The sequence below is a fragment of the Leopardus geoffroyi genome, chromosome B2, assembly GCF_018350155.1.
Source record: "Leopardus geoffroyi isolate Oge1 chromosome B2, O.geoffroyi_Oge1_pat1.0, whole genome shotgun sequence".
NCBI lineage: Eukaryota > Metazoa > Chordata > Mammalia > Carnivora > Felidae > Leopardus > Leopardus geoffroyi.
In genome coordinates, this window is record NC_059332.1 from 149,144,564 (window position 1) to 149,165,750 (window position 21,187).

A 21,187-nucleotide genomic window follows, 5' to 3' on the forward strand; every position below is an offset into this window, starting at 1 on the left:
ATCCACGGATGCTTCAAGTTGCCACAGAGAGACACCGAGCGGAGAAAGGAGCCCTCAGAAGAGGAAGCTTCGTAAGCACTCTTGGAAGGTACTTGTCCTCTTAGCGGCAAGGTGCGGTACCCGGAAGGCAGGAATGAGGTGAACGCAGATATTAAGGCCTCCCTGTGCGTCGCTATTGTGAGTTGACAAACCACGGGCTCCTCCATGATCTCCCTGGGTCTCCTTTAGGACACCCGTGGGGCCGACCTTCATGCCAAAGGAGAGTGTTTGTGCCTGATTCTACTAGAGAACCAAATTAGTGCTGGTGATTTCCTGCTGGGAGAAGGGGCAGGGGTAGGGGTGGCTGTCCTGTTTGATGCACCATCTCGTGTCCTGCCCTCTTAGAGAAAGAGACCCCGCCCGTCTCACTGTGCAAGAACGAGGAATTCCATCTCGGGGCTAGTTCCTATTTTGGCTGGGCCAGCAGGCTCTCTGCTCTGGGGCGGAGGATCTCACCTGGCCTTGGCCTCGTTATCCGGGGGAATGGGTGATGCAAGGAGCCAAGTCCAAGGCTGTGGGTCCCACCCCTCTCCCCGTGACTGTCCCTCAAGTCCGTGTGCGGTTCCAGAACCTTCCTGAAAACGCCTTGCTCTGTACTTCCTCAAGGGAGAGCGGAGGGCACGGAGTCCATCTAGGGGCTCCCCTAAAAGTCCCCCTTCGCCCCTTTCTGTAGTACATTTTGTGCATCCTACATCCGCAGAAAAGTTCCATTAAGAAAGGAGTGCAGGGGCGCCTGGGTGGCGCAGTCGGTTAAGCGTCCGACTTCAGCCAGGTCACGATCTCGCGGTCCGTGAGTTCGAGCCCCGCGTCAGGCTCTGGGCTGATGGCTCAGAGCCTGGAGCCTGTTTCCGATTCTGTGTCTCCCTCTCTCTCTGCCCCTCCCCCGTTCATGCTCTGTCTCTCTCTGTCCCAAAAATAAACGTTGAAAAAAAAAAAAAAGTTTAAAAAAAAAATAAAGGGGCGCCTGGGTGGCGCAGTCGGTTAAGCGTCCGACTTCAGCCAGGTCACGATCTCGCGGTCCATGAGTTCGAGCCCCGCGTCGGGCTCTGGGCTGATGGCTCAGAGCCTGGAGCCTGCTTCCGATTCTGTGTCTCCCTCTCTCTCTGCCCCTCCCCGTTCATGCTCTGTCTCTCTCTGTCCCAAAAATAAATAAACGTTGAAAAAAAAAAATTAAAAAAAAAAATTTAAAAAAAAAATAATAAAAAAATAAAAAAAAATAAAAAGGGAGTGCAAACATTCATCCACACATTCATTCAGCAAATATTTCAGAGCACTGAAAGTTGCCAGGCTTTATTCTATCTTCTAGAAGTACACTGTAAAAAACAAACAAGCAAACAAACAAAACCTTCCACCTTTATGAAAAACACATTTTCCTAGGGAGAGACAGGCAGGCTATAAAAAAAAAAAAAAAGTGAGCAAAGTAAGAAAACTTCAGCGAGCATTTTGTCCGAGGACTTAAACATCTCATCGCCCAGTGATGACCCTGACCCTAACCCCAAGGTCATGCCCATTCTCAAGGACCCTGTATGGCCAGCACTTAGCACTGGCCCAGTGCTAAATCCGAAGATGTCTGACAAAAAGAATAAAATGCGATAAAATATACAGTAGCAGGCACATTGGATAATCCTTGTTGATTTTCTTTCTTCTGATGAAAGTCTAACCCTATTTTCCACGGCTTAGCACACGCATGAGGCTGGCCCCAGCATCACTCTCAGTGACTCCATGAAATCCTGCCATTGGCAGAATTTCAATGCCACTTTGAAATTCCTTTGCATTGCATTTCAGACAACTAAATAGCAATGACTTCAGAAACCTGACGATCAGACAGAAAATAACAAAAACTGGAGGAAATGGGCAAGAAAAGAGCTTAATATTAAGCAGCGGGTAGGACAGATGACCACACTAACAGTTGACAGAGGACTTTCCTGGGATGTTACAACAAATCACTCTTCCCCCTATTCTCCAGACCTTCATAATGAAGTTACACAACACTTACACTCTATAAGCCATTGTTGTTTATGCGTGTGAATTACCGCTTTTCTCATTGCACAGCCTCCTCTGTGAGTTACCACTGAGTCCGGGGTCGGTACAATTTGTCCATTTCTTCACACAACCATAACCAAAGTCTTAGAGGTCTGACCCCCATCCCCCCCAGGGTCATCCAATTCAACCTTCCAAAGTTAGGAGGAGGAAACAGACACGTGTCTCTTTCCAGACACGGGTAATTTCCTTTCTGGCCCAACTGTGAGCACTGACTCTTGGACTCCACTCTGCACCCTTGAACATCCCTTTCCCTGACTCCCCTCTCTCCTGCATCCTCTGTGGCTCCCCTCTCTCCTGCATCCTCTGTGGCTCCGCCTGCACCACACTGGCCTCTCTGCTGGGAGCCAGAGAAACTAACAGAACTGAAAAGTCGTCTCACCTGCCGCTCTTTGCTATCAAACCTCTGTAAGAATGTTCTTTAACATCAATTCTTGGTCCAGAGGTCATAACCACTTCTTTTTTACTAATGATTATAAATCACCCTTTAAGAGAGTTTTTCTCATGATAAAACAGTCTCATCAATTATTTTTTAGAAATTGATCTGTTAGGAAAAAAGTCATTCCAACTAGTTTTGGGGGCCATGGAGATGTAAGGCAGCTACCAACCTAGATGTTTATTTACCTTCTGAGTTTTAGAGCCACAGAATTGATAATACTCCCCCTGTCTCCAGTTCCAGATGCCCCCCCAAAACCCACGATCCATTAGTGACACAGAGAAGCCACAAAACCCGAATGCCTTTGTGATGTCAAAAAGGTACACAGAGGAAGTAACATGTTTGGTTCAGTCATTAACTCATCAGATGAAGGAATAGCTACCCGTAGATGGTTTCCCGCAGCTCAGGGAGTCCGGGGAGTGTAAAATATGAGTAGACCATAGTCCTGTGCAAACCTGCCCTGCTTCCCCTCTACACAGAGGCCCCCCCCCCTTCAGGGGACTCTGCCGTGGCGGGAATCCGGAAAACTGTGCCAGATGGGGTCTTAACCAATTTCATCAAAAATAGAGACTACTTATTTTTAAAGGGAATGCAATAGTGAACAGTGGACATCATTTTCATCCAAATATCATCCTAAAAGAAAAAAAGAGCAAAAACTTGAAGACGAAACGCTGCAGAACAATGAGGACGCAGACAGGAAGACAGACTCGGGGAGCCTACAGGGCCAGGAAGGTAGACTTCCCACCAGGACAAAGCTGGGCAAACAGGGCCTCCTGCTGTGTCTCAGGGCAGGGTGCCTGATGAAATGTCCCGTGGTCAAACCAGTTTCTAAGCAGACAATAATTCCTCGGAAAGAAACTACCGTAAAGAGAATGCGAAGAGAGTGGGAAACTAAGAGTATCCGCCGGTGGGATGAGATCAATCAATAAACTTATTCAGTGTCTTCATCAGAGGCTCTTCCCGTGCAGCCTTCAACACAGCCATCATCTTCACAGCTAACTGAACAATGGGACGTGGTTTTGGATCGACGTTCAGAGCAACGAAGAAAAGTACAGGGCGCCTGGGTGGCTCAGTCGGTTAGGCGTCCGACTTCAGCTCAGGTCATGATCTCACGGTTCGTGGGTTCGAGCCCCGGGTCGCGCTCTATGCTGACTGCTCAGAGCCTGGAGCCTGCTTCGGATTCTGGGTCTCCCTCTCTCTCTGACCCTCCCCCGTTCATGCTCTGTCTCTCTCTGTCTTAAAAATAAATAAACGTTAAAAAAAATTTAAAAGAAAAGAAAAGTACAAGCGCAGTAAAACAAAAACTGTGGGCTGGCACTGTCTACCGGCACACCAAACTTCTCTTAGTCGGAAAGACAAAACTTTACAAAGTTAACATTGTATGCAAATATCTTTCATCAGTATAATCCGAACACGTGTTGGACACAGGGCCAGCTGGGATCCACGAGAGGACTATATCCTGACCGTGATTTTACATGCATGCGTGCACACACACACACACACGCCAGGCACATGTGCGTGCGAGTGCACACGCATGCATGCATGTCAAATAATTTCAATGGGCATCCAAAGAAATGTTCAGCCAACGCTAGGACAATGCACTTCCTTCTGCTGTTTACTCAGCTAAATGAAATAGGATGGCGCGATCACAGTCAGGGAGAAAACCAAAGCCTTTCCACGTGCCTTCACCATGACCCATTTACGACCTTGCCTGCATCCCCGTAAGGAATCTCCTTTAGAGACACTATCAGGGGGGCAGGAGCCATTCGAACACAACAACCGGGAAATACCCACACCTCCCAGCCAGGCCTGGGAACCGTGTGCACCTGGCATAGACCGGTGAGAGGTGAGGGCATGAAAACGCACAATGGATCTTTGTTCCTACATCCAAAGGTCCCACCACACTCTCTCCAGGTAGCCTGCGTGCTTATCAGCTATTTAAAACTTTGGATCAATGCACCCTGCTGACAGATGGTCTCGTAATCCATGCCTACCACTGGAATTTAGTTTCCAATCGCCTTAATTTACCACATGCTATATCACATGCCCTCCATGGTTAAAAGGAACAAACACATTGGCCTTCCGAGTTGTGGAAACTTTTAACAGAAGCCCCTTCTGATAGTCAAGGTCAGCGAGACGGATGTAAATATTTTTCTCTATTCTTCCGTGTGCACACTGGCGACTTTGGCCAAGAGGTCCAAAGGAAAAGACAAGAACAGCACTGAGTGCAGAGGTAGAGGACATCCAGTTCCTTAACCACGGGGGCGACGGTCTTTGCACATCTCAGCGCACGCGCATCACGCGTGGCTCACACCCGTTTTCTCCCGGCCTCCCCATCTCCCACTGTCAAGGTGTGCCCAGCCATAAACTCTACCATATATGCAGAAGATATGTTTCCCCCACCTGGGGCGTGTGCCCGGCTACCATTTCCCAAAGAAACGCATTCACAATAATACAGTAGTTGAATGTTTACACTCTTAATGGTTTCTACAGTTACATACTCGCAGGCAATTATCAAGTGGCATTTTTTATTTGCCAAATACAAAGGATACGGTACAATCATTAGAGATTTTTAAGCCCTAAAACAAAACCAATCTGTAGAACAGGTCATTCCAAAATTATTATAATCTCGGAGTAATATGGCCGTAGGTACGTTCTGTTCCCGGTCCCGACCTGCAAAATATTCCCAGCAAAGGAATGTAGAAATTATTTGCTGTTGGTCCAGGACCTCCACAGCCTACCTTTTTAAATGCTAAAACCATGCGTTTCAACAAAAAAAGACGAGATGCGTCTGTTAAGATACAAGTCGTATTTCTTTTACAACCGGAAGACATGTATTCGTCAATTATTAAAACGCTGTAAAATGCCCCCATGTTGTTATTTGCCATGATAATGATGTCATTTCCCACGGACGTCACTAGCAGCTTCACCAGAAGAACGTGCTATGTATCTTTGAGAGTAACCCTCAGGTCACACCCGGATGCTGGGTACACAGCTGACGAATCTGTCACATACCCAAGGTGATACCAAATTATTCTCCTCAAAGACGGAAAACCACCGGCCATTCAGATCCAGTCATTTGCCACATTTGCCAGTTTTCCAGCAAAACGAATGTAAGAAATGTACTGACTTTTGCTCTAAGATCATAACTGAGCAAATAAAGTCAAAACACGGGCAGTCACGAAAATGCAACCCGTTTCCAGGTAAGCAGACAACAATATGCTCTCACCTATTTCTATTAAATCCCAGACGCACTGTCCAGGGGTGGCCAACACCCGACCTCTGCTTTAAAATGCACACAAGCCGTGCAAAAGGTTCCCAGTGGGCCCAGAGATTCAGGTCTCGTGCGCAGGAAGGACTTTGGTGACTCTGTGTTTCTTATGACGTCAAGGGAGAAGAGCCATCGACTCCCATCTTGGAGACACACGCCCATGTCTCCCGGTGCTCTGCTCAGACCTGCGCCTGCCGCCGACCAAGACCACAAAGCTGAGTTCTGGAAAGCAAAGCCATCGCCCAAAACAACCCCTCCACCTGCCTCGATTCAGGTCACGCCCCCTGTCCTCTTCCACAGCTTAACCGACAGCAAAACATTTGCACCGGGCTCATTTTTCCTTTGTATTTTAATGACAGCCTAGACCGGGCTTGACTGGTTCCTTTGGGCCTACTTTCATCCAAATCCCCGATGCTTTCAGTGAAATGAAAGGTGTCTGTTTGGGTTTCTTTCCTGTGGGGACCAGACGCCCAGGTATTACTTTTGTTTCCACAGGAAATTGCCCTCTTCACTTTGTCCTTGCTATTATTCCAGGCAGAGGAGCACCCAACTGTTTTCATCACAACATCTCTCCTCGAAATCACAACACGTCACCCAATTTGCTTCAAACCTCCCCTCCAACTTCAGGAGAAAGCAGAGGGCCTGCCTGTGCAGGGGTGAGGATTCAGCATGACGCAACCCTCAGCCTGCCTGGATTGGAGAAGCATGGAAGAAGTCGACATCCTCCCTGCTGTCCCTCACCGGCCACAGACACTCGGGGACAGCCCTGGCACCCCACCCTCTCGACACAGGTGTCCAACACAAGCAGCCACGCAGCCCATACGTCCACAGGACAGCCGGTCACACCAGCACCCACGACAGCAGGGCAGGCAGAGGACCTGGAAAGGGTCTGCAGCCCCCAACCCACACCTCCCCGGCCTCCTCCTGCTCCTCTCCCCTCCCACCCCACCTTCCCTTGCTCTCCACAGAGCTTCAAGTTCTCCCCCATCTGGGTCTCCAGCACCGGCTCAATCAGCTCATCCCACCCTACCCCCAATTTCCTCAAGACACCAGTAAAATCCCATATGTGGGGAGAAAAGTCTACTCAAGTTGCCTTGACCCGGAAGGCTGTGCCGGAGAAGCTGGGCTAGAGCGTTCCGCAGAGGATCTCAACTCCTAGAGGCTTCCCGGCCGCCTCCTTCCCTCTCCTCCGCCCCCCTCCCCCTACCTTGCTCCGGGCTGCCTCGGCCCCCAGGCCGGGCACTGGGCTCCTCCTCTGGGCTCGGGGACTCTCCTCCACCTCCTCCACCCTCGAGGGCTTTGCGTTTCTTCGACATCTCTGCCTGGGACTGGGGCTTTGGGGGTTTCTTTCCTCACCCCGGGCCCTCCCCCCTCGGAGAGGAGAGCGAAGGTGGGGTTAGGTGGAGGGGAGCAAGCCTGACGGAAGGGGTGGGGAGTAGAGACCGGGGAGGGAGATGGAGGGCAGGGGAGGCAGGGGAGGCAGGGGAGGCAGGGGAGGCAGGGACTGGCGCACAGATCCCTCCGTTCAGCCGAGCAGCTCCACGTCTAGGGGGCTGTTGGCACCGGCCGGCTCTCTCCTTCCTCCTGCCTCTTCTTCCTTCCCCTAGAAGGGTGAGCTGAGAGCGGAGGAGAGCTCAGCACCCAGAGAGGAGAGGCTCCTCGGGGCCCCTCAGCTGATTTCTTCCTAATCTGGGAGGGGGAGGGGGGGTTCCCTGTACTGGGACCCCTGGCCCTGTCCATTCATGAAAGAGAGGGGGGGGGGGGTGGTTGGGAGGGGGGACACTGTTTGTGATATTTGGTGGGGGGTGCTTTCCGTGGACTGCAAGGAAAATTGGGTGGAATGAAGAAAAGCAAATGCTGCAGGGTGCGATACAGGGATGCCTTCAGGTGCTGGAGGTTCCGAACCCTCCTCCCGATGACATCACGTAGGCTTTTGCGAAAGGGACTGGGGGAGAGGTGGAAGGGGGGGGCAGAGGAGAGTGGCAGCAGAGGTGAGGGATGGAGAGGGGAGGAGGGGGATTTGCCCCCATCCAGAACTCCAGGCGGAAGCCAAGAAGGGAGGAAGGAAGGTGCTGGAACACCAGCAGCTCCTCTTGGCCGCTTCACCAGGCACCTGCCAGGCTGGCATCACGGGGCTGGAGGGCAGCCTTCGCGGGGAGCTTGGAGCTGGAAACTCGGGCCAGGCAGTGGCCCGGAGGCAATCACTCAGCACCCGGAGTTGGCTGCAGTCTCACAGCCTTGAGTCTGGCTTTCTACCGACTCAGGCTTCGTCCTCCCCCCTCCCGCGAGCCACTCTCCTCCGGAGCAGCCGTGTTCCCAAACGACAGGCTCGCGCCCCATCTCACTGACAGAGAGGATGGACGGAAATGATGGGGGGCGGGGGGGGGGGAGGAGAGTCGGGGAAAAGGTTCGAATGAAGTTTTTCCGGACTCCCAAGGGTTAAATAATAGGTAAAAGCAACTATCAACTTACCCGCCAAAGTGTGCTGAGGCGCGGACCTGGTCTCCGCTTCATTTCAAGTTCCTGCCTTTGAAAAAGGGAGAGGGAAAAGGTGGGGGTGGAGGCGCCAGCCGGCCAGGAGCGCGGCGGGTCCAGGGCTCCGACGAAAACTGCGCAAAACGAGTTGCCAGGCGAGGCCGGTGGCCCAAGTTCGGGACCTCTCCAAGAACGCTCGCTTCGGCTCCGCCAAGGAGGCATATTCCAAAGGCTTCGGGCACCCCGGCTTTCGCGCCGATCTTCTCAGAAAAGGGGGGGACAACTCTAAACGGGGTGTCACGGTCTTCTTTCTCTCCCTTCCATCTGGGGGTGTCGAGGGAAGCCGCGCTGAGCCCTCCAGGCGCCAAGGAGGACCGGTCCATCTCAGCCCATTCTCTCGGTGCTGCCGCAAGTTTGGACCCACACATCTATGCAGAACAGGAGTGCGAGTGTGCGCGCGTGTGTGTGCGTGTGTGTGTGCGCGCGCGCGTGTGCCAGCCCGTGTGCCGCGCACACTGGGCATCTGGGGGTGCATGTGCTCTCAGGAACGACTCTCCGCGGCTGCCTGGAACTTGGAGAGTTTTCCTTTAAGCCGGAGCCGCTGCTCGGACACCCCCCGCGTCCAACAGGAGGCGATGACGTCTGTAGCCTCGTTGCCAGACCGTCCCCAGGCTGCCGCTGCCTTCATTGACAGGAGCGGGCGCTCTCCGACGTCAGCAGCCGGACCTTTGGCAAGGCTGCTCCCGCGGAGACGGCTCCCACCCCCGCACCTGCCAGCCCGCCCCCGGGGTGGGGGGGAGGGGTAATGAAATCAAAGCCACCGGGGAGGGGGCCGGGGAGGCTCTGGGGCTGGGGGGCGGGGGACTCCGACCAGCCCTCTTTGTCCTGGAGCTCGGGAGTATATAAATAGTGCTGTCTCCAGCCAGACTTGCACTCCTCTTGCACGCCCCCGCAGTGCCCCCCCCCCCCCCGGCCCCTTGTCACTTTGTATCTGGCTCGCTCGGCCTGGAGGGAGGCGGGGGAGGGGCGGGGAGTGGAGGCAGACACGGCTTCTCTCCCTCTCCCCATTCATAGATTCGGTGGCTGGCGTGTCAGGGCCGCCGCGGGGCTCAGGGAGTCGCAGTGAATGGACTAATGCCCGCGCGCGCGCGCGGGGACCTCCACTCGGCGAGGACGTCGCCTCTGCAGGGGGCGCTGCTCCCACGCGGGGACAACCACCCTCGCCGCGGGGCGGGGGCGGGGGGGGGGGGAGATCCCAGAGGACCACCCTTCAAAGGCCAGGGGCCCGGCCTGCCCTGCCCCTCCAGCCCCAGGGGCCTTCCTTGCCAATGCAGTGCGAGCACCAAGAGAATGGAGCCAGGCTGGGCCGCGCGGTGAGAGCGGGGGTGCGGGACCCGTCAGGCCTGTGTGCCCCCCGAACTCCCAGACCTTAGCAACAGCCAGGGGAGCGGCCACGTGGCGCAGGGCAGCGGCTGGGGCCGGGGTGTCGCCTCCCTCTGCGCTCCTATGCCAACCCAAACCCGCTCGCCCTCCACCCCGAGCCCCCAGGGGTGCGCGCGCCTGGGTGGGGGTGCGGGGGTGGGGGGCGCCCCAAGGGGCGGTTCCGCGGCCAAAACCCCGCTCGAGGGAATCCGTCGGCTTACGCCCCCCACGCGCAGTTGCCGGAGGGGGCCTGATGGCTGGGCTCACGCCCGCCCAGGGGAGCGCACCCACCCCCCACCCCTCGCTGGGCGCCGCCCCGGGCTTCTCACCCAGGAACACGAAAGATTGAGTTCCGAGGCGCCCTGCACACCACAGGAGCCTCACCTGCGCTCGCAAAGGCTTCCACAAACGTGACCAAAGTGAACCCGAACCCCTTTGCTTCCCCAAGACCCCCGAGCTGGGCCTGGGGACAGCAGGCAACCAAGAGTGTGGTGTCTGCAGAGACCTTCCCAGCCAGCGGTGGCCCAGCCTGTGGGAGAAGGCTCCTCCCGGGTGATCCTGCCCAGTACACAGTCATCCTGCCACTTGGGCACTGGACCCCAGCCCCTCTTCCAGTAGAGGAAATGCCTTCACCATCCCCCTCAGCATGGCCTAATCCCAAGTCATGTACAGTTTGCTCTCCAACACACACACACACACACACACACACACACACACACACACAACCTGGGCTCTCCTGCAGGAAGACAACCATCCATAGCCCCTCTTCTCCCTCACCCCACCCAGCCTCTCTCCTGTTCACAACCAACAGCACCCAGCCCGTGCCCTGGACTGGCTCTGGTTTCTCACCTCCCACCTGCTCTCGAACCAGCCCCAGTAACACTGTCTTAAGACATCTGCCTCAACTACTCAGAGAAACTCTGCTGTTCCCCCGGCCACCTGCCAGCCTGCGCCACTCCGGACAAAGGCGAATTTTCAGTCCTCACCTCATCTGACTTGCTAACCACACTGGGCAGAGTTCACGCTTCCCTCCCATCGACACGTCCTTCTCTCGGCCTTCAGGACACCACACTCCCGGGACTGCCTCCTACCTTCCTGGCCGTCCCCTGGGGTCGCATCTGTTGAAGCTGTATCTGCCCAGCTTCCTACAGTTGGAAGGACATATAGGCTGTATGTTGGAAGGCTGTAGGACTGGCCCACGGGCCCTTATCGTGTCCCACGCCTCCAGCCCTGCTGCTCTCACTCAGCCCCCCGGTCCAGTCCTATCTGAACCCAGAAGATGAGGCTGGACCCCCAGTCTAAGTCACACCTCCGCCTGGATGCCCGGAAGGCGCACCTAACAGGGCTGTAACTAGGTTCCGGATGTTACCTTCGCCCCAAACCTGCTTGTCCTGAGGTTTTTCCCACGTCGGTAAATGAACGAACGTTTCAACCTTTCTGCTGCCCTGAGGCCGAAAACGCTGCAGTAACAAGGACTCCTGTGTTCTCCTTCCCTCACGTTCCATCCATCAGCAAATTCTGTGCCCTCTCCCTCTACATATGCCTGGATGCCAAGTCGCTACCTCCCCGCTGACGCTCCCCCAATCCCACCTCCTGTCGGTCGCTGCTGTCTTTCCCGTAGAGTTCCAAACCATGTTCCTTCTCTAGGAAAAGTCCCTCCAGGCCCGAGGAAGCGAGGTCCTCATAATGATCTGCCAGTCCTGCCCCCCTTACCCCCCATCCCCGGTCGTCAGGGCTTATGCCTCTTGCCTCCCTGCTCCGTGGTCCCCAGCCCCCCAGCCCTTTTCTGGCACCCACGTGGAGAGGTGCACACATGCCGATCCCTCTCTGGACCCTTCTGCTGCTGAATCCTCACTAGGCTCATTCTCTTCCCCTCCTCACCTGTACCCGGGCATCCTCGGGAACCTCTAGGGGCCACCCTGCCTAAAACTTGAACACACTTCCTGTCCCTGGCCTTACTTAACTTTCCTACCTGGACTATTTCCAGTTAACTTATTTGCCCTGTTTATTCTACCTCCTCACTCAAATGCTAGCTTCAGGGGCGCCTGGGTGGCTGAGTCGGTGGAGGGCCCGACTTCGACTCAGGTCATGATTTCACAGTTCACGAGTTCAAGCCCTGCATCAGGCTCTGTGCCGACAGCTCAGAGCCAGCTTGGGATTCTCTCTCTCCTCTCTCTCTCTCAAAAATAAATAAACATGTTTAAAAAAAAAACAAATAAAAAATAAAATGCCAGCTTCATGATCATGCTGATTTTTTTTTTAATTTTTGCTTATAGTCACATAAAAACTAGAATTAGCCTCACGAAAGTTCTTCACCTCACCACACATTCAAGAGATGCTTGATTTGTCAGCAAGTAGAAGAAGGTGAGCTTGGAGGCTGTGGGGGGGGGGGGTTCTTTGTTCTGCCACAATATCCCCCAAATGAAAGGTCCGTGTGAGAGTACGTGAGCCCCCTGCCCAAGAGCACCGTTAGGTGTGTGGGTGGTCCCTGAGGAGTCATCCTCTCTCTTCCTCACTTTCCTCTTCAATCACTTCTTCCTCTCTCCCCTTCTTTCCTTGTCCCTCATAGTCTTTCCCTTCCCACCCAAGTCTTATGCCTGCCATAAAAGGAACTGCCTTTCCAGTTCCTGAAACTTTGGAAGGCCCACTCTAGAAGTCAAACATTATATTCCTTCAGTAATCACTGCGCTCCAAACCCCGACGTCCCAGGATCTCCCCTCCAGGCCCCCCATCCAGCAGAGGGGAACAGGTGCATGGGCACAAGACGCCCTGGGCTGAGCTCTGTCCCCAGAGAGGACCGTTGGGCAGAAAAGAGGCCTGGGGCAGCTCACACCCAGGCAGGTCCTGTAGGCTGGAGGGAGCTCCACGGTGTAGACAGAGAGCAAGCCCGGAGGTTCAAGAGGGTGGATGGTTTGCAACCTATCAGGGCACTCCAGTGTTGGGCTGGAGGCGAGCAGGTACTGAGGGGCCTCGTGGCCTCGCTAAAGAGTTGGAAGTGTGTCCCAGGCCTTGATGGGTTTTCAGAAAGAGATGAAATGGTGTTTTAGAAGGAAAATTGGAGAGAGCATCTGAAGAAGTAAGAGGAGAGACAGGGCAGCGGCCAAGTGAAGCGGTGACAGGACGTGACCTCGAGCGAGGACATGCCAGTCTCGTGCTGGCGGGGTCTGGAGGGGCCAACGGAAGCGGTTCTAGAATGCAGGCGTGATTGTCGGAGCCAAAAATAAGTTCGGCTCTGCTGAGGATGGCCAGGTAATCGACGTCAAGCAGGCAGGCAGGCTCCGCTTCTGTGCCGTAAACGATCGTAGCTGGAGATGCGTTACCCACCTTGCACACCTGGAAACTCCGTGTTACTGACGCCACCCCAGCAGAGCAGGAAGGAGGAGCTTCCGTGAAGACTTTCGAGAAACTGATGTACAAGCCAGGGCCTCCTTGTCCGTTTCCAGTGGGGGCGGGGGGACATCTTGGTGAGGACTGGGATCCTCTCCCCTTTTGTTCAGGGAAAGAACACATCAAATTATAGGACATTATATGGGCTTGGAAGCCATTTTGCCCAACTATGGAAGGGATGTGGGGAGAGCAAAGGCACTGTGGTCTCTGAGGGAGCTCCGTGGCTCCCCACCGTGAGGGGAAGATACTGGCTTTGAGCTGGGCTTCACGGCTCCAGGCTACTGCTTCCAGACCCCGACCGAGGAGGACTGTAGGAACAACAAGGTCTGCAGGGGACTTTGAGATTCTTCGAACACCGGGAGGGGCTCGGTTTTAGTGCGGGCACTCCTTCGCCCAGTCAGAGACCAGTTCATTTTTCTTTTCCCAGATTCTTTTCATATGGAGAGGAAGTGAGATCTTAGGATACTGGGGTGTTAATTTGGACCACTTCCAAGAACAGATAGAAAGAACCAGCAAAATCAAAGTCGCCGGCCCGGACAAGGCGGCCGGTTTTGTAAACACCTTGTTGGAAAAACCCATGTTCCTGTTGACCCACTAAGCACAGTCGTTTCTATGCCTAAAAGAATTTCTGAGTCATGAGAAAATGAGTCTCAAGAGGATATTGGAGACATGGGGAATCTGAAAGTAGCTTATTTAATGTTGTGAGTAGCTGAAATCAGAAAATAAACATTTGGTCTAATCCCTGATTGGTAGAGCCAGAAAGAACATTCGATTATCTAATGAGACTAATCCCTTAGCTCCCAAAGTCTGTGTTATAAATGAAGAAAAGGAGCTCAAGCAACATAACACAGCCAAAGAGTAGTGAGGACTTTCAGAAGGTTTGTTTTCAGAAGGAGGATATCATAGCTGCGCATCATGTTCGGATGCTAAAACCGATCACGTAAATACAGAAATGTAATCACATCGTGTCCATCCCTCTTCTTCCATAAAGCAGCCTAACTCATCCTAGATATTTCACCTATGTATATTTCAGCACTCACTTTCTAAACATTTTTTTAAATGTTTATTTATTTTTGAGAGAGAGAGAGAAGGAGGGGGAGAGAGAGGGAGAGAGAGGGAGACAGCATGAGCAGGGGAGGGACAGAATCCGAAACAGGCTCCAGGCTCCGAGCTGTCAGCACAGGGCCCGACGCGGGGCTCGAACCCACAGACCATGAGATCATGACCTGAGCCTAAGTTGGACGCTCAACCGACTGAGCCACCCAGGTGCCCCTCAGCACTCACTTTTCAAGATTTTTATTTGGAAGTAATTTCGAATTTACAGAAGAGTTGCAAGCATAAAAATGATACCACGAACACCCAGATTCCCCTCTTGTTGACCTTTTATTTCCATTTGCATGTCACTTGTGTGCACTCTATTCTTTAAATCAGTTATGAGTGAGACCCTTTGCCCCCCAACATATTTCATTGTGTATTTCCTAAGAATAGGAATATTTTCTTATATAAAGACAGCACTGTGGCCAACTTCAGTAAATTAAAATTACTGATGCGTATGTTCATCTGGTTGCTGTCCATATTCCAGTTTTTCCCACCCAGTTGGTGTTTTCTAGAATACCGCCCCCCCCCAGACCCCACAGAACAGAATACAGTCAGGGGTCGAGGATTGCCTTTAATTGCCCTATTTCTTAGAATCCTTCCATCTGGCACATTTCCAGAACCTTTCTTTGTCTTTTACGACACAGACATTTTGGAAGAATATAGACATCTCATCTCCCTATTCTTAATCAACCATTTCTCAGTGTGGATTTGATGTTTCCTCACGGTTCGATTCAGGTTACGCATTTTCAGCCGAAACACTACCAAGGGGAGGTGGTGTCTTTACCAGAATATGCATCTGGAATCTCTTGCTGTCCATCTGGCTCCTCTGGTCTGAATCCTAATCCAGGCCTTGTCTGATTTCCCCTCCGTGTAATCACCCCTTTCATTTCACTTGAAACTAGCAAGCGATCTGTAGGGAGACGCTTGAAGATCTGGCGAGTATTCTGCTGTGAATCTCTATCTGCCCAGAACTGGCTTCCGTGGAGGGCTCCGGTTTGTCCACTTGTGCGTGACGGCCTCCTCACTCAGCACTCCCACAAAGTTACTCACCAGCCCTGGAAGGGGCACACACCCTCGCTTCTTCTCCCTCTTTTTTTTTTTTTTTTTTTTTTTTTTTTACCATTTCCTGCATCTATTTCTTGGGGATATTATGAGTATTTAAGTAGTAAGGACCATCATTTCCTATTTCCATGGTTTATAATTCATTTCTGTATGTAATTATTTTGCTCATATTTGGTCTATTAAAGCTCAGGTGAGAGTCCCTTGAAGATGACCCTGAGTCCACAGGCCGTGCCCTGTCATTTCCTCAGCATTCCTTACCAGCAAAATGTTTCAGGGCCATCTTGGACCCACCGTGCTCAGCCTGGAATCAGCCACTTCCTCGAGGAACACTGGTCCTTGTGGTGGAGTTAGAGACCAAGATCTGGGACCAGGGGTGCTCACTGCTATTGGGTGTCTGCTCCTCTTGGCCTTGCAGCACACATACTAGGCAGTAAGTGAGCACACACACGCATGCACACACAGATATATGCACATATGCACATTATAGACAAGCACACCTGCACCCATACGCCCACGTTTGCATATTTGAGAAGTCAGGTGTTATCTCTTCTACCGCAGTGAAGTCCTGTTCCCAACAGCATCAGTGGATTTGCTCATCTGCCCAGCCCTACAGTGCATCTAACAGTTTCCTAATTCCCTTGCCCTCAGCCGTACAACAAAGCAACCATGACCAGAGGTCAGGATTTGTCTGCGACTCTCCCCTGATGCCTCTTACCACATGCGACGAAGTCCGTTGGATCTAGAGTCAAAGGCTGTGTTCAGAAATCTTCTCGACTTGTTCTTTCTTAGTTCCCCTCACTGTCTTCTACTGGAAGAGAATGACCAGATTCCTTTGTTTCGGTTTCCTTCCATGTTTTCCCCCTTCCCATTTTTATTGATTTAATTTTACGTTTGTAAGGATTGTGAATATGCTTCTGAAGGTCAAAGCTACCCTTGGAGACATCCAGAGAGAAGGTCCTTCCCTCCCGTGGGCCTTCCACTCTGTCTCTCCCCCAACCCCTTGTAGGAAGCCAGTCTCATTGTCTTCTGGTTTATCTTCACTCCGTTGCCTTCTGTAAAGGTGAGCGGGTAGTGTTTGTTTCCTTGTTTTCTCCACAGAACGTATCTTACACAGGCTCCTTCGCAATCTGCCATTTTTTGCTGAATCACATTTCCTGGAAATCACATTCTGCCGATTTCTCAGCACTCTTCTTGCTTTTTCGAACAGCGGTATGAGTGCCCCCATGGCTCAGCCAGCCTATGTCCTATGCTTGGGCACTTAGCTCACCTGGCTGCCGTGAACTGCTTTGCGCACTTACGTTTTCCTACAGTCAGAGGTGCAGCTCAGGGCACATCCCTGCAGGTGGGGTTGCAGAGCCACAGGGTAAGTATAAACACAGTTGTCTTCGGCAGGGTCAAGAGCTTTAGTTTACAATTCATCAATCACTTTTTTTTTTTAAACATTTATTTATTTTTGAGACAGAGAGAGACAGAGCATGAACGGGGAGGGTCAGAGAGAGAGGGAGACACAGAATCGGAAACAGGCTCCAGGCTCTGAGCGGTCAGCACAGAGCCCGACGCGGGGCTCGAACTCACGGACCGCGAGATCACGACCTGAGCCGAAGTCAGACACTTAACCGATTGAGCCACCCAGGTGCCCCATCCATCACTTTTTTAAAAAATAAAAATAAATAAATTTTCCCAAGTGTCAATGGATCTCCACTAATGAAAAAAAATATTTAATATGTTTTCAGAAAGTGATTGAAGGAAGGAATGAACCGAAAGGGCTAGTGCCTAGAGGCTGCTTTATCCTCAGGCAACTTGGGATGTAGCGAACTTAACACGATGTAACAGAAGTGCATGCTTCGGTAACTCTTGTCTACTGAGTGGAGCAAATGAATGCTGAACCCGGAATTCCTCTGTATTATGTAATAAATCGACTAGAAAGAGATGAGTTGGAACCAGGAATAGTTTCTGTTCTCAATTGCGTTATGCTCCTGCTCTGTGAATTTGGGAAAACCATTTGATGCTATCATGACTCTGTTTCCTCATCTGTAAAATGGGGATAAAAATATTTTCTCTGACTACACAACAGTTTGGTTTAAGGACCAAATGCGTGTGTCATTTATAGACATAAATGACAAAGTATTATCTATCTATCTATCATCTCTCTTTTGTCTCTATGTGTCCAGAGTCTTTGAAATATCTTCCTTCCTAGACAGCAAGGGGAAAGAATATTTAACTGAAATTTAAGAAACCTGTGTTTTGGGGGCGCCTGAGTGGCTCAGCCGGTTAAGCGTCCGACTTCGGCTCAGGTCATAATCTCGAGGTCTGTGAGTTCGAGCCCCGCGTCGGGCTCAGAGCTCAGCGCTGACAGCTCAGAGCCTGGAGCCTGTTTCGGATTCCGTGTCTCCCTCTCTGCCCCTCCCCTGCGCTCTCTCTCTCTATCTCTCTCTCTCAAAAATAAATAAAGATTAAAAAATTTTTTTTTAAATAAACAAAAAAAAAAAGAAACCTGTGTTTTTGTTCATTTTCATCCTCACCACTGTTAACACACCGTTTATCTCTGGAAATGTTATTTTGTCTTTTCTGGATCATGTTCCATCTTCTTACGGGGACAGGGTTGAACTCCTTCCCCTGTAAGGCTCTTTATGGGCCTACAACATGTGGCTGCTTCAAGTAACCTATGTGAGGCCGGCAGCGAGAGCACGGGCGTCTGGCAAGAACACCACACCCCCTCTTTAAAGAGCTTCACCAAGAAGTAAGTTACTTGAAAACGGAACATTTACCAAAGCAAGCTGCTGCGGTCCCTGAAAGTCTAAGATCATTTTTCCACCGGGGAGGTGCAGAACCAGCCACCTTTGACCTGGTGGAAAGTACTCAGGGCCTTTCTCCCCCCCTTGTCTAGCCATAAGATGCAGGGCAATTAGTTTGAGCTTAGTTAGCCAACAAGGGAAGACAATAACATAAAAGAGACAGAAGGACACCATCCCTCTACTCTGTCACTCTGAGCGGCCGAGATGCAGGAAGTCCCTCACCTGGCAGGAGGCAAACGAAGAGAGAGCCTACCAGCTGGCCAACGGCTGCCTGTCATTGTTCAGACTCTCCTTCCTCAAAGACTCTGACGTCCTGACTCTAACACAGCAACCCCTTCAGGCCCGGGACTCCCCGGCCACCCACCGGGTGGACCAGGTTAGCAAGGCGAGGTCTCTCTGAGACAGCACGCTGCCGGCTCCAGTCTGGAGCTGCGGTCTCGTCTACACCTCTCGCGGGCCATCCAGACCAGTTGACCGCCTCCGCCCCGGCCAGGCCCCGCGCGACCCTTCTTTGTCTCCATCAGAGCCTCTTTATCCTCCCAGTGGCTCTTAGAAAACCTGTCTTCACAGCTCTCACCCCAGTCTGGGAGCCAGCAGTGTCGTCAAAAAAAAAATCCCCTTCCTCTTTCCGCCTGCCTCCGACTCATCACGGACGGTCGGGCCTCTGTCCCCAAGCATCGAGGAGGTGTCTCCTCTCACTGTCCCCCTGTCTGAGTTGAGGTCCTCGTCGTTCTCAGCTGAGACCACACGGAGGTCACCTAACACACCCCTTGCCCGACGCGGTCTTAGGAAATGACGTCTGACCACACCATACCCCAGCTTCACGTGGTGCAACACTCCCAGAAGGACAAGGCTGACTGTGCACGGGGCACGGATGGCCCTGAGAGCTGGCTCTTGCTCACCTGTCTACCTTTACCCTCCTCCAGCTGCCCTGGGTCCCTTCCTCTCCAGCCACACCCATCACCTGAAGTTCCCGGCGAGTGCCAGCCTCTCCAGCCTCCCCACCCTCACCAATGCCCTCCCTGTGCCAGGATGTCCTGCCTGGACGCTTGCCCGAGGCCAAAATCTGCCAGGTGACTGATTCCTTCTCCAAGAGTGCACAGCTCGCAGGCTGCCGGCCCTGGCATCTCTCCTCCTCTGTTCTCCTCCCTGGGACACGGTGATGCCCCGTCCCCTGGATGCCACTGGATACACCTGTGCCAGGGCACCCCCTCGCCCGGTGCATTCTTGCAGTCAGACGCCGTGCATCGGTGGAAACGCGTCCTGCCAGACGCAAGGGAAAGCCCCGCCCCTCGCCCTCACACAGCGGCGTGTCCGGCAATGGCAATGGGCTGCCGATGGCGCCGGTCAGTGCTGGGGTCCTTCCTCCCGCTGGTCGCTTCACCGGCACGACGGCCGCCCACATCCAGATGCCATTTTGTATTCAAGGCGTGGAGATGAGAAAAGAAAGACTGACATCTGCTCCTGTTCCCAGGAAAAATAAAACCATGGCTGGACCCCTGCAGCACTGGCTTACGTCTTGTTGGCCAGGACGGTGTTACAGGCCATCCCCGGCACGAGAGCAGCAGCGGGACAGGACCGCTTCACCTGGTGCTGCTCCCCTCCCGTTGGGAGGGGAGAAGGGAGACCAGATGGAATCTGCAAATGCAGTCAGCAGGGCTGTGGCACCTGTGCCCTGACCCACCCACCGCCACCCCTCAGTGCCCAGCCTCCCCGGCCCCACGCAGTGGGCGCATCATCGGGACTGGTCAGCTGGAGGTCAGGCGGACCCTGTTTTTACCATGGCAGTTTTCTTCTGTCCTCGCAAGAAATCATTTTTTTTTTAATTTTTAATGTTTATTTATTTTTAAGAGAGAGACAGAGTGTGAGCAGGGGAGGGGCAGAGAGAGAGAGGGAGACACGGAATCCGAAGCAGGCTCCAGGCTCCAAGCTGTCAGCACAGAGCCTGACTCGGGGCTCGAACTCACGGACCGCGAGATCGTGACCTGAGCCGAAGTCGGATGCTCAACCGACTGCGCCACCCAGGCGCCCCACGAAATCATTTTTTGATGATGACCAGGCAGGCGTTAACTACCTTAGGCATTACTCTCTTCATACCAAACGTGTTCTCATTTGGCCTAAAGCAGGTGGTTTTTATTTTTCAATGACTTCATGAGACCTCATGAGACGTCTTTCAGTGACATCATGAGATGTCACTCCTGTCCCCCGTTAGGGACTGCGCACGTTGACCCATTTGTGAGGAGAAAAACGATCAAACGATGCTATCACCCTTGATTTTAGAATGGCAACTGATAAGCTGTGACAGAAACAGTACTGACTGACCAGAGGCTAAAAGACTCGAGAAGACCGATATAAGCGCCGTCAAGAAGGTAGAAGGATTGCTGAGCCAAGCCAAATGCCAGCAGAAAAATGCCTCCCATTTCCTGTGCGTGACAAGAACCAGGATGTAGCCCTTCGCCAAAGGTAAATTGGATGGGCTGGTGTTCATCCACTCACCCTCTGGGAGCAAGTAAGTTTTTTGTAACATATAAGCAGGACTGGCCAGTGCAGTCGTGTTGAAAGTCAGAGCTCCTGGGGCGTGTGCACAGCTCTAGCGCTGGTCTAGCGGCTGCAGCCCCCTTGCTATCTGTTAACAGCTCGACACAAGGCTTATCTTACATGGAGAACATATAAGCAGGTCATTGGAAGTTCTGAAATTGTTTCCCTCAGATTTGACATAGTTCTCAACACAACTGAGGTCGGAAACGTTAGAGGAGTGCCTGGGTGACTCAGTTGGTTCAGCGTCCGACTTCGGCTCAGGTCACGATCTCACGGCTTGTGGGTTCGAGCCCCGCGTCGGGCTCTGTGCTGACAGCTCGGAGCCTGGAGCCTGCTTCGGATTCTGTGTCCCCCTCTCTCTCTGCCCTTTACCTGCTCCCACTCTGTCTCTCTCTCTCTATCTCTTTCTCAACAATTAAAAAAAAGAAAAGAAATGTTAGAGATAGTGTTGCGAGTCTAGAATTTTCCATGGAGAAATGCTATGATTTTGACTCAATAAATAAACGTACATACTGTTGCGACATGTAACTCATTTGTAATTTGATCTTTGATCAACATTTTTTTCAACTCCTTATTCTGGTCACCATGGCAGTGTTAAAGCATAAATGTATACAATGAGTGTTG

General features: G+C 52.5%; 1 protein-coding gene across 2 annotated transcripts in view; it reads right to left on the bottom strand.

The window, feature by feature from the left end:
- The window catches only part of PDE10A (phosphodiesterase 10A), a 618,961-nt gene extending 610,106 nt beyond the window's left edge, over positions 1-8,855 (bottom strand). Inside the window, exon 1 of one of the 2 annotated variants that reach the window (XM_045500247.1) lies at positions 8,259-8,855. Coding sequence is in view for 1 of the 2 variants with exons in the window: in XM_045500245.1 (XP_045356201.1) it covers positions 6,994-7,102 (109 nt within the window). In the remaining variant the exon portion in view is untranslated. Of the gene's footprint in view, positions 1-6,993; positions 7,393-8,258 lie in introns of those variants that run through there. The other variant, XM_045500245.1, reaches the window with a different exon arrangement.
- Between the last annotated feature and the right edge of the window lie 12,332 nt (positions 8,856-21,187).